Raw genomic sequence first — 12307 nt, forward strand, 5'->3', positions numbered from 1 at the left:
GAAGTGTATACAAGGTTTTCAAAATGAGGAAATGTCATTGTGAAACCACAGTGATTGATGGTAGTGTACTGGCAGGTGTTGGGCCTGAAAAGAGCTCATGAGTATTTTTTCCACCAAATATTATTAAACTCTACATTAAAACCCTCCCCTTCAGGTGCATGACTGCTGACAGCCTGGACTTCCTGAGGCACAGAGCCTTTTCTAGTTGAGGCTTCCCGCAATGTTCCTGTAGGTTTGTCAACTTGGGTTCATCAGTGACAATTTTAACTGTAAGCGTACAGATGTGGTTTCACTGAATTAGAGATACTCTTTGCCTGCACAATTAATAGCTAATTAGGTGCTTTTTCAGAACCAGCCTCTGTGCCTAAACTTTCTTCTCATTCATTGAAATATGCCTTTTGACGTCAGGGTTTTACAACTGTTTTCTTCCTGGAAAGTTGCTTTAAACAAGGAGGGCTATACTGCATATTATTTAGGGCCCTCTCTCCTACCAGGTGGGCGCTAATTGAGTTGCAGTAAACCTAGCAATTGGCTGTTGATTTTAAAGCATGCACAAGCTAACGTACTTTTCTGCTTTCTCCTTGAGAGGTGGACTTGACTGATTTCAGTTACTGTCTTCCACAGTACTATTTTTTTTTTCATGTCAGTTTTCCCCCATTTCCATTGCTTTCCTCAATTATAAATTTTAAATATACATCTAGATTCTTCCTCCCTACTGGCAATATTATTACTGTGGTCAAAATTAATTTTTAATGAAAAGATTTTATTATGGCTTTAAAAGCTGGATACAGGGATGATAATCTACTTCTAAGTCTTTTCTGTCGTGGAAGGGGAGGAATGGAAATGGATTGGTATCTGAATTTGCATTGGGATCTTTTTGTGGACTCTTTAGGTGTGCAGTCTGGGGAAGAAATGAATGGTAGATGCTGACTGCCTATTACTTTCTCCCAGTCTTCTAGCTGATTGTTCTGGAAGATGTTAAGAGTAGGGCTGCACGAACTGTGTACAGGTGAACCAAGATGCTGGCTAGTCTATCCTGTCTTCTCTTTATTTGTCCCAGGAATAGCCATTTCATGAGACGATGCTATTTCTTGTGTTCAGATGGAAATTTGCATGCTTTAATTTGTGCCCATTATGCATAACTCATTCTCAGCTGTTGGGGTTTTTTACAGCATGAATTATTTTAGGTAAGCCAGTGCTGGTTTTAGGTTACCTGGATACTTTGTTCTGTGGATTTACAGCTTCACTATTCCTGCTGCTGGGGAAGCAGCTTCCAGGAGAGGCACAAGATGGATGTTTGGAGGCAATAACTATTTTAGCTTAACCCATTCAAATCCATTATTTTGTGTTAACACAAGTTGTACTAAAACCAGATTTCTCTAAACTCGGGGATGAACTTCTTCACCATTGGAGGTAAACACTGTTCCTACAGGAAGGAATGTTTTGTAATTAAACTTGGCCATACAGTTTCTTCCTCCAGGTTTACTTTTATCTATGAGATCATGAAATGTAGATTAAATTAACAGGTGAGAATCTTCATATTAGCCAAAAAGAAAGGGGAAAAAAAACCCCTAAACCCACACCAACTGTTTTTTCTTTTCAAAGCATAAATCAAATCTGGTACAGTAGGCAGAATCTACAGGAGCACTGTCAAATGACAATGTCATCTTAATACAGTGCAGTACAGCACATGGGATGAACCATGGGCTTTCTCTAAAGTTTAGATTTAGTCAGCAAGTTTATCTTTTAAGAGTGTCTTTCAAGTTGCCTTTTCTCTTCTGCCAATGTGTGCTATAAATGTAATTTTGTTTTCCCTTCAGAGAAGTCATGTACTTCACTGCATATTAAAAGAAAACCAGTAAGATTGGTTTTTTAAAAAGGAACTTTCAAATCATTTTTGGGTTTCAGACCTAATTCTGGACCTTTGGGGATTGCTAATTGATTTAGCGCAGTGTTTCTCAAATTGTGGGGAGAAATGTAGTTCAAAAAGGGACTGTGAAATGCTTAATTAGGGAAAAGAAAGTGGCACATCACTTCTGCCATGTGTGTAGACTAAGAATAGCTGTAGTTTCTGCAAGTGTTGTCACTGGTAATAGCAGTATACTGATACAATCCTAGCATCACAAGTCTAAATGTATGCAATATTAGTGAGCACCAGCATCATTCAAGTGGTGAAGAAGAAAATAATTTTGATGTCTCTTTGTACCAGAGGCTCTACTCTGAGATGTTGCTCCCTGCACTTCGTTCTGGCTCCAGGCTCAGACTCCCTCAAAATCAAGGGGTTTAGTGCTGAGGGGATGGAGGAAGAGAAAGGCTCTTAACTCCTTCCCACAAACCTGCAAAATTATATGAACTCTTATCCAAAAAGTGTAACTGTATTGCAGTAGCTGGAGATACTGATGCTTTTTGATATGAATATTGCGAAGATTTCCAATGTTATTGCCCATTGTGAGTTTAAAGTAGTTAAGGGAAATGTCAGTGCCTTTAGCAGCTGACAAGATCTCAGTTTCTTGAAGATAGAGGGGTAGGAAGCAGCTCGGGGTGGGGGTGGGGAATAAGTCTCTCACTGACTTATAAAAGTGTTCCCTGCCTGGATTTGCTAGCAGCAACTCCTTTCTCTCAGGGTGGAGAAGAGAGTTAGTGCTTGAAGCCAGCCACTGCAGCTGTATCTCAGCCATTCTGAAGGGGGGACCTTGGTTGCTGCTGATGGAGAACTTAGCCAAAGATAGAGGAGCCAAAAGGTGGCTGCCTTTTCAAGAAGATTTAAAAACACTCGGCTAGCTTAAGCCAATTTGCTAAATGTAGGGCTTGCTTTAAATCGACTTTTAGGTGTTAAGCAGATGCTAGCAATTTAATGAGTCTTACTGTTCCTTGTTGTACCTGTCAGTATTTCAGCTTCACAAAACTTAAAATGAAACTGTTCATAAATCAGATACTAACCAGCACATAAACATAGTGAAAATATTTAACATTGTAATAATCCTTTCAGTTTTGTTACCCTCAAGGATTATTAATAAAATTGGTAAGGAAATCATGCTCGCTAAGTTAATGTGCTATTTTCTTTGTTGAACTAATGAAAGGTCTCACATTTTTGGAGGAGGTGCTGGGGTGTTGGGACAGTGGGATGGACAGACATCAAAAAAAGCTGTTCAGCAACAAGAATAACTTTGGAAACAATAATGCAGATATTTTAAAGCATTAGGTATAATTCAGTGCACTAACGTGTCTACAGAGACAGTGCTTTGTTAGCATAATGAACCAATCATTGTTAATTATAATGGGTGTTGAAAAATACTTTTTTTTTTTTTTCTTTCTTACAGGACTGTGGGGTTGAAGTAGTGATCATTAGTGCTCTGGTTCTTTGCTGTGGTGGCAGCCAGCCATCCTGCATAAAAGGGCAATGTTATCATCACATGTTACGTTTTATTAGTCTGGCTTGTCCAAAGCCACATTCCCACTGGCTGGCTGGAGTCTTTCAATGCTGCATACTGATGTCCTGTGGTGCATGACTGGGACCTCATCACTGAAAAAATACATAAAAATTTTGTCTTACACTGTTGAATACAGAGACAGCAGAAAAGCTTAATAGATTGAAGAGGCAATAGCTGTGGAGAAGGGTTAGAAATCATAAAATAAATGTGGGGTAAAAGAAATGGACATATTTAGTGAATTACAGTCTAATGGATGCTATTTATACTTTCTATTTGGTGCCATTTTCTATGTTAGGAAACATTACTTAAATGCAGTAGACAGTTAAATTTTTTTTTAAGAGAAGTGGAAATAGAGCCAGGAGGCATTTGTGGTCCTGTAGAAATAGGGTCCCAGCATTCCTGATCTCCAACACAAAGGATGTTCAGGAAATAGTATTTTAGGAAAGAACTGAAACAGTTTATTAATTCTCTCCTTGGATGTTTTATTGGGGTTTTTTTTGTTGTTGTTGGTCATGTGTCCCGTCCTGTCCCCCCCAGCTTTGATTTTGTTATCCCCATAGTGCTAGCCAGAATCTCCCCATTGGAGCCAGAATTTTGCTGCCTGCAACTGAAGACATCTTCAAAATGAAAGCTGATCATGACTGTTGCATCCATAAATTTTTTTAAGAAAAAGCAGGAGTCTCATCTCTTAAAAGTTCATTCTATTATATGTAAAGGAATTGTTTAATGATGAGATTCCTGGAGTTACACACCAGTGAACTGATTTCAAGGTACTTTGTTCACATTCTGGCCAGCTGGAGTATCCAGGTGCACTTTGATTCAATTATATTCTTCTTATAGAACTCCAAGACTGTAGTACAAAAGAGAGTAATATTAAAAATTCTGTGATTATTAGCCTTCACATAGAGACTTTTTTTACCTTGGTAGGCTAGCAGTGTGTCAGTCATGAGCTGTGGGTTTAGGGTTTCTTCCCTCAGTTTTCAAAGGTATGCTCACCTAATAAAGTGGTTGTGTGAAGAGCCACATCTTAAAGCCCCGCTTTGTATTTTAAACTGTATTTTAAATGTGGTGCAAATACATTGCATGCAAACGTGCTGCAATCACAGTTGTAGGTTCCTAGGTGTTTTATAACTGTTCAGTACTCCTGACTGGGAGGTTTTGGCATCCCTTTTTGCAAAGTACAAAACAAAGGAAACGGAATGTTACAGCTTGTTAGGACACTAGATGTGGAGTAAGAAGTTTCTGTAAAATCCTGGATTTTTTAATTCTGGTTGGGTTTTTTTTGGGGGGGGAGTGGGGTTGTATTTATTTTTCTTTTTAATAATGTTACGTTTCACTGCTTCCTTGTACAGTCACTTTAACATTGTAAACATGATCTGTGGGGCAGTGCTTAAATGTGGTGAAATGCAGATTTAGGAGTGAGGATGTCTTTGAGGGAGGGATAGGAGTAACTGAGGAAGCTGCAGCTGCGAGTAGAGGGAAAGAGGGCATGAAGATCCGAGTTTCCCCAAGTCTTGTGTGCTCTGCAGAACCCCTACTGCTATATTTGTACCAAAGTGTTTCTACTGACATGTTAAAACTGCCACCTTAAGGGCTGTGAACTGAGCTGATAAAAGCTCTCTCCCATCAGCATGCTGTACTTGTTGAGGGCTTTGCCTGTCGGCTCTGGGGTGTGAATCTTTCCTGCTGCGGGTTGTGTTGCTGCACCCACAGAACTGTGTAGTGTTGACCCGGCCTTGGCTGGGTTTTATGGTCTCTGTTACTGTAGTGTTGGGGTGTCACTGGTCTTCAGGTATTCACTCCCTCTGGTGCTGCCCTGAGTTAGGGAACTCCATTGTATTTTGCAGATGCTCGAAGCCTAATAAGTCTGGTTCACTTGTGCTCCATTGTAGTCAATGGAGAGAGATGATTCCCGGTGTGGTTCAGAGCAGGTTGAGGCTGAAGCCCAAAGCTCTCCAGTACCTCCCCTTACAGGAGAAGACCTTTCCTCTTACATCACAAGAGAACAGTGGTGAAGTAGTGAGTCAAGGACCCAGGTGTCCCAGCATCTGAAGTTTGCCACCAGACAGTCTTGCTTCTGTTTCTGTAGCCTCTGGTGTATGACAGTAACAGATGAAGCCTCCACTGACTGTGAAAAGAGGTGTTTTTCTGGTTTTTAATAGCCATAAAAATTACTTTTGCACTAAAAGATTTCTAAGTAGAATGGTAGCATTAATTACAAACAGAATGGTGTATTTACTGGCTTGAGAATCTGTTTTTTGACAGATGCATAGATCAGCAACAGAACTTTTCTTTTTTAATGCTTATTTTTTTTCCACTAGCAGATGTGCTGTATCTGCTGGTTTTCTGTGATAGCAACGGTTAAGAGTTTTCTTGTTACTTCTGTGATTAAAAGGTGACAGCCAGGTAAAAGTGATATCCCAATCACCATCAAAAAAACCCCAACAAAAACCAAAACCCCAAACCCACCAAAAAACCCACCAAAACCAAAAAAACCTGGAAAAAGAAAAAGCAATGAATCTCTGCTAGTCATTTGAAAAGGAAAGATACGCAGCCGTTGCCTAAAAGAAACCTATCTGCCATTCCCTGGTATAGCACAATCAAAGTATATCTGAACACAGGTTTCTGCCCAGATTTAGGCTTCTGTCCTCGTTACAGCTGACACATGCACATGCACATACGCACACTTGCTGTTTGATTTGGAAGTGCTTTAAACACAGGTTAGTGTACTGGTGGCTTGAACTGGACCTAAGGCTGGGTCAGCACTGATGTATTGAATGTTCTTAGCTTGCTTTTGCTCATCCCATGATTTTCCTGGAACAAAATAGTGGCCTAGACCAACTCAGCCTACCATCTTGCATACCTGTGCTTAGTGCTTCCTGGTGACTGGTTACCTCTGTGGGGGACCCATGAGGTAGGCATGGAATTGTGAAACGAATGATGAAATCAGAAATCTCAAGTTACTTTAGAAGTGCTACAAAGTGTTGCGCAAGTAGGAATGGCAGGTACTCAGGAAGGCTGAGTTAGGGATCTGTGTGCATCTTAGCACGCAAAACGTAGAGATGTGACCTGAGACACATGCAGGTGAGCACAGAACTGGTGACCAGGTATTACTTTGTGGTGGATGTCGTTAGGGCTGCACTTAGCCAGCATCTCGGATATATATCTGTACTAACCAGTCAACGCAAATAAAGCTTTACTGGATGTGTAAATTCAAGTCAACTCTAGTGCTGCCCATGCTTGGTGGATTCTCCCCACGTGTGCAGATCAGTAAGCTGCAAGGCCGTGATGCCCCATTATTGTTTCCCACTGGATTTCAGATATTAATCTAATACTTACCCTAGGAAAATACTTTTATACTAACTGACGTGTTCAATGCAGGTGGCTGTGATATGTTAGCTAAAGGGGTTACCTCCTACAGGGAGCATAAGATCTACTTTGATCTGTGTTATTTCATGCGTTACAGCTACAGCTTGATCTTCTTGGAGCTTTAAATGAGCATCTCAGCGTGTGTAAAAGCACACTTCATTTTTACTAGTGTAGGGGAGGACACAGAGGCAACCCCCCCAAAACTAAAATGCACTACTGCAAAACAGTTAATGAAGGAAAAACTTTGAAATATTTTTGGACTGTCTGATTGTAAGGAATTCTTTGAAGTACACTGACTAAAAAGGTGAATTTGACTTTTCAGAACCTTAAATGCAGCAAAGATATTACGTACGTTTCTATAAACATAATTTTACGAAGATTAAAGTAACAAAAGCATCAAGTCCATTCTCTTCGACATCAGGCAAATATTTACAGCCAGGCAAAAAAAATAAGTGTCTTTGAATGGCCTGCTGAGTGGATTTAGTCTGCAGAGCATGGAAATAGGCTTTCACCTCATCTTTCATTGTTTAAAACAAACAAAAAAGTAATAGCTCACTTTTGTCTTTTACTATTGCTACATTCCTATACATGCAGAAAGCCGTCATGTCCTGTCACTGTTACCTAAGCACAGATACGTCTCTTACAGCCTGCAGCAGTGGGACTGCACAGGGATTCTCAATGCGGCTGCGAGCTGGCTGGGAAGGGGCTGTGGGAGCTGGTCACTCGCCAGTCTGTCACTCCAAGAGCAAATAAGGATTTTGTTGGTGTGGAGGCCTGGCTGGTCCTGCTGCCGCTGCTTGCTCATCTTGCTGCCAGCCAGAGCCTTCCTGCAGTCCCCACTTACCAACCAGACCCCACCTGAGCGATTGCGCGGGGGGAGCCAGGGCAGCCCTCACCTGCTTTCAGCAGCATCCCGATTACAGCTGTGAACAGGGTGCTGGTGACAATTTATCCCTTTGGTAGGGAAGGGGAAAGAATTTTTTCTGGAGGCTAATATGTAGAGGGAGTGCAGCCCAAGGGATGGTTAGGAGCAGCAGATTATTGAGATTGCAGTGGTATTTATTTTACATTTATTACTTGGTAAATTGCTATCAAATTACTAATTGCAAACCCTGTCCCAGAAGATTTCTACTTTTTTTCCATCCTAATGCTGTTAATTGAGTAGTACTTGGTCACATCAGCACTGTAGCAGTAGTGCCACAGGAGGACAAAGCTATGGTGTGAAGAGCTGGCTGTATTAACAGTTTTTATTCTTGAAGATCCATTTTGATTTTCTTTAACTGTTCCTTACAGGTTCTAGTTGATTTGTTGTTTTGTTTGGGGGTTTTTTTTGTTCCAAGTTTTTAAATTCAGATAATGTTATGTGATAATGCAAAGGTGGTGTAGAATAGGAAAAGGGGGAGGGAGATGAGTAGGACTGAGAAAGGACTTAAAAGCTGATGGTATAGAGGGCTTAGAAGTACCAAAATAATGATTTGGAAAGTAATTGTATCCAGCCTTCCCAGTATTTATATTATTGCCAGTTTGGGTTGTTGAAGTGTCTTTTTGTCATAGTTTCCAATGGGACACTATAGTTCCTATGGGAAATAATGGGGAGGAGAGACAGTTGTTCTTTTTGTCCTCCATCGTATTACATCTATTGGCTGATACCAGTTTACTTTGTAAAAAGAATTATTATTCCAGATACAAATTTTGTCAAAATAAGGAAGTACCAGAGTGGGATCCACAGTGGCATCCTGAGGAGAGAAGGGGAGGCAGAGCACAGAGCAGCTCACTCGCAGGCTGGCACACGTGCTGGCTGGCAAACTGGTGTTATCCTGCTCCAGACAGACTTGTGCTCCTCCCTCTGTCCCTCCCAACCCCCGCCAAAATGGGGTTTTATTTTTTGGGGAATAATAGAGGGAAGAGAGCAGCTGGAAGCAGGGATTACTTTTCACAGGATTGCAGAAGCTACAAAACCCTTTGAGGAGGAGGAGAGCAGGTCAAAGCAGCTGCACATAAATCACACAGTAATCCAGACTGAGGAACTGATCAGGCTAAGAAATTGTGGGGAGAAAACCAGTTTACTTTCTCCCATGGTCTGCCTGATCTGCTTCACAGCCTGGCTTACAGCTATGCAAACAGCTGAGCAGTGAGAAGCTGCTGTGGCGAAGGGACATGTTGGCTGCTGCAGAAGGGAGCAGTTTCATACTTCCTGCCTTTTCTCCCATGTGATGGTATTTGCTAGTCATTTAGATACATATAGAGTCAGATAAGGAAATCAATCCAGGTGAAAACTGTATTTTTTTTCCTTTTTACTAGGCCATTTTCTAGTTTGATCGAGTTCCCAATCATCTGGGTGGTCATATGAAAATAGTAATGGCAGAAAGAGGAAGGAAATGGAAACCAAGGACTGAGACAGTATAGCAAGCGAGGACAGGATCCTTGCAGCAGATGCTTTCATTCATGTTTGATTAAAATAGTCTTGTGTTATGTTTTTGCCTGTTTATAAACTGGCTTAGTTGACTTGACTGTTGAAATAACAGAGCTTCCGTGATCCTGGCCTGTTCAGGGAGTCCCATCTCTGGCTTTCTGTCTATGAAGTGATGCAGTTCAAAAACAAGCCCAAGGGAAAAATAATTATCCATCTGCATAATGCACCCTGCTACTGAGTTAATTTTTTAGCCTATCAGTTTTCTATAAACAATAAAGGGAAACAGGTTGTTTTGACAACAGTGTGGATTCATGGGTGGTTGTACAGTGAGTTTTGTGTATTTTGTTCATTTTGTTTGCTTTTTAAGAAGTCAGTGAGCTGCCATTATTGGAAGTAGGGAGGGGGTCCTATGCTGTTTAGTTGACTCAGGGAATTTTCATGAAACAACAGATCTGTGTGAGATTGCATGGTCACCCAGTATTGGAGAAAAAAATCTCAGGAAGCCAACTGGTGAAATCTGGTCTGTTTCTTTTTGCCATACAATTTAGTCTATGTTTTGGGATATAAAACTGCATTTTCTTTTAGCCAGCAACCTTCTAAAAACACTTGTGTGTGCACCCTGTGTTTATGATGATGTTCAGAGCATTGCAACATCACCAAAGTAGAATGTTCCTTCTATTTTGGGACCCAAAGCAACAGAGCTGTTTTCAGTCAGTCCAAATGCTTATGCTCACAGATGCAGAGAATAAAACAGAAATGATTCATCTGGGATCTTAACACCTTCCAGCTGGTGTTTTATCAGAGGGGAACCTGCATATGTGTACTTGAGAGAGGATTACTGTCATCATATGACCATATCTGAAAGGGACAAAAGAAGATTTAAAAATATTGAATGACTTCTTGCTTCAGATGTCATTCCTGGAAAATGCTCATGTTGATATCTGAATGTCCTGTTTCTGTTGGGTAATGAGATGCAGTGAACACACAAGACCCTTTGATTTCTCAGCTCAGAAGCTGAGTTGATGCCGTATGGGCTAATGTTGAGAAAAAAACCCTGATAATGTCATCCTGTGTATGTGTAGAATTGCTATCTTTATAGATTATCAGACCAAAACAGAAGAAAATTTTGGGGTCCTATCAAGCTTGGTATTAAACAAAGACTGAAATACTACTAACTTGTTTTGTTCTTTTCCATCAGTGGTTTTGGATTCATATTTTAAAAGCTCAGGGCTGTTCCAACTTGGTGATACTTTTTTTTTTTCTTTCTTTTTTCCATAACCAGAAAAAGCCACTGTCCTCAATAATAAAAGAAGTCTGCGATGGGTAAGTTCTGCCATATAGTACGTACTAGGTACTATAATTTTGAGTTAGAAATATTTTTTTTCTGATGAAAATCTAGATGTCCTTCCTGACTTGCCATTAGTTTCTTATATCTTTTCGTTGTCTTATCTTCAGATTTTGAATTTGCAGTTTATTTTAGATTAATTATTTGCAAGATGAGGTTCCTAACAAAGCAGCTCCATCATGTGGGCGACTCTCATTTGGACTGTTGCCTTTCTGCACAGAAGATGCATTTTATCCACTCTGCACTTGTGGTCCCTGTAGTCCATGGGTTAAGGAACTGAAGCACGGACGGTGACTTTGATTTTTGAGCACTGTGTGTAGTAGTACTGTAAGCTGGTCCAGTTGATATGACTGAATGTTCATCACAAGTACTGCAATTCAAACTAATAATTCGCTAAGATAAATACCTTGCTTTAGTTTTAATAAGTTAATATTTGGGGACAAAAAATGCTGTTTTAAGCAAGTGCTAATACACAGGAGAAACTAGTTTTTATTCATCAAAATGCTGCTGAGTTAAAAAGGTGATATTTTATGTGTAATGTAATATATCAACTTAATACTATATGGTTGGGTATTGTATAAGCTAGCATAAAATCCTGGTGCTGTAAATTTTTTGTGGTCTGTTTTAGTGATTTAGTGATCTTGCTTACTGCAAGCAAAAATTAGGCTTGCTATTTTTATAGATCTGGAATGAATATCAGGTCATTATCAACTTGTTTCTGGAGCCCTAAAGTGTCAGTGTAGGGACAAAATAGTTTCTCTTCTGCCTGCACCCACCCTCTCCCCTTCTTTTTATCTTTGCCCTGGAAGGAACATATTTGTTATGTAATTTCTTTCTCAACTACGGTCAAGTTTAGGGCTTTTTTCAGATGTGCAAAGGGAAAATCTCATTTATAGGATTTATTTCTACTGAAGTTTTCCCTTTGTAAACATGCTTTTGTCTTAAAACTTTGGAACTAATCACTGAAAGCTGTGGAAAAGTATGAGAAATACATGGGAATGATGGGCACTTGTTTGGTAATAGTAAAATTAGGTAAATAGTACTTCTTGAGTTTTTAACATTTCATTTTGTGATTAATTTATTCTCCTATTTCTAAGGTGGTCTCTTGCAAATCATGATCAGTTTGCACTGCAGCATGCTGATAGTTCCAATTTCTACATCACGGAGAAGGTAGGTAAATCATTCAATACAGCTCTTGCATAGCCTGTCAAAATGTTTGCCACGATAATTTATTTTAAATTAAAATATATAAAACCCAGAGTATTTTCTGAAATGTGATGCCAATGAAAGGGATGTACTGGGCGACCTGGTTTAATGATTTTGCGCTGATTTCTTCTGTTTGGAAAGGCAAGTAAATTTGAATGTGCCAAGACCTTCACATCTGTTGTGTTTCAGACTTCAGCACTGAGCCCTTCAGCTTTGGTATTTGCACATGTTCGGTGCTCTGCTGAGAAGTGGTGTACGGGAAATTGAAATATGTAAAACACGAAGGGCTCTTTGAAGTCTGAGGAGAACTTCATTGCATGTCACTTACCTCTTTGGCTGATCAGGCCGAAAGAAGTTTCAGTGACTGTGTAATATTTCCTACTCCTACCTGTCTGCTGTCTTGTCCTTTCCCAGTTCTGTATGTTATGCTGGCTTATTTTTTTGGTCCACAGATAAAGTGGCAATTGGTGGTTCATGAAGTGATGCAATGATTTCAGCACAGAGTAATGAATTGGCTGTGCCTGTAATAAAAATGCAACATGT

At 40.1% G+C, this 12307-nt stretch overlaps 1 protein-coding gene across 4 annotated transcripts in view; it reads left to right on the forward strand.

Moving 5' to 3' along the window:
- ELMO1 (engulfment and cell motility 1) overlaps positions 1-12307 on the forward strand; it is a 310364-nt gene that overhangs the window by 50637 nt on the left and 247420 nt on the right. For all 4 annotated transcript variants that reach the window (XM_040591563.1, XM_040591561.1, XM_040591564.1 and 1 more), the window contains 2 exons: positions 10496-10536; positions 11656-11728. In XM_040591563.1, the coding sequence (XP_040447497.1) occupies positions 10496-10536; positions 11656-11728 (114 nt within the window). The remainder of the gene's footprint in view (positions 1-10495; positions 10537-11655; positions 11729-12307) is intronic.

The sequence above is a fragment of the Falco naumanni genome, chromosome 4 (assembly GCF_017639655.2).
Source record: "Falco naumanni isolate bFalNau1 chromosome 4, bFalNau1.pat, whole genome shotgun sequence".
NCBI classification, from domain to species: domain Eukaryota; kingdom Metazoa; phylum Chordata; class Aves; order Falconiformes; family Falconidae; genus Falco; species Falco naumanni.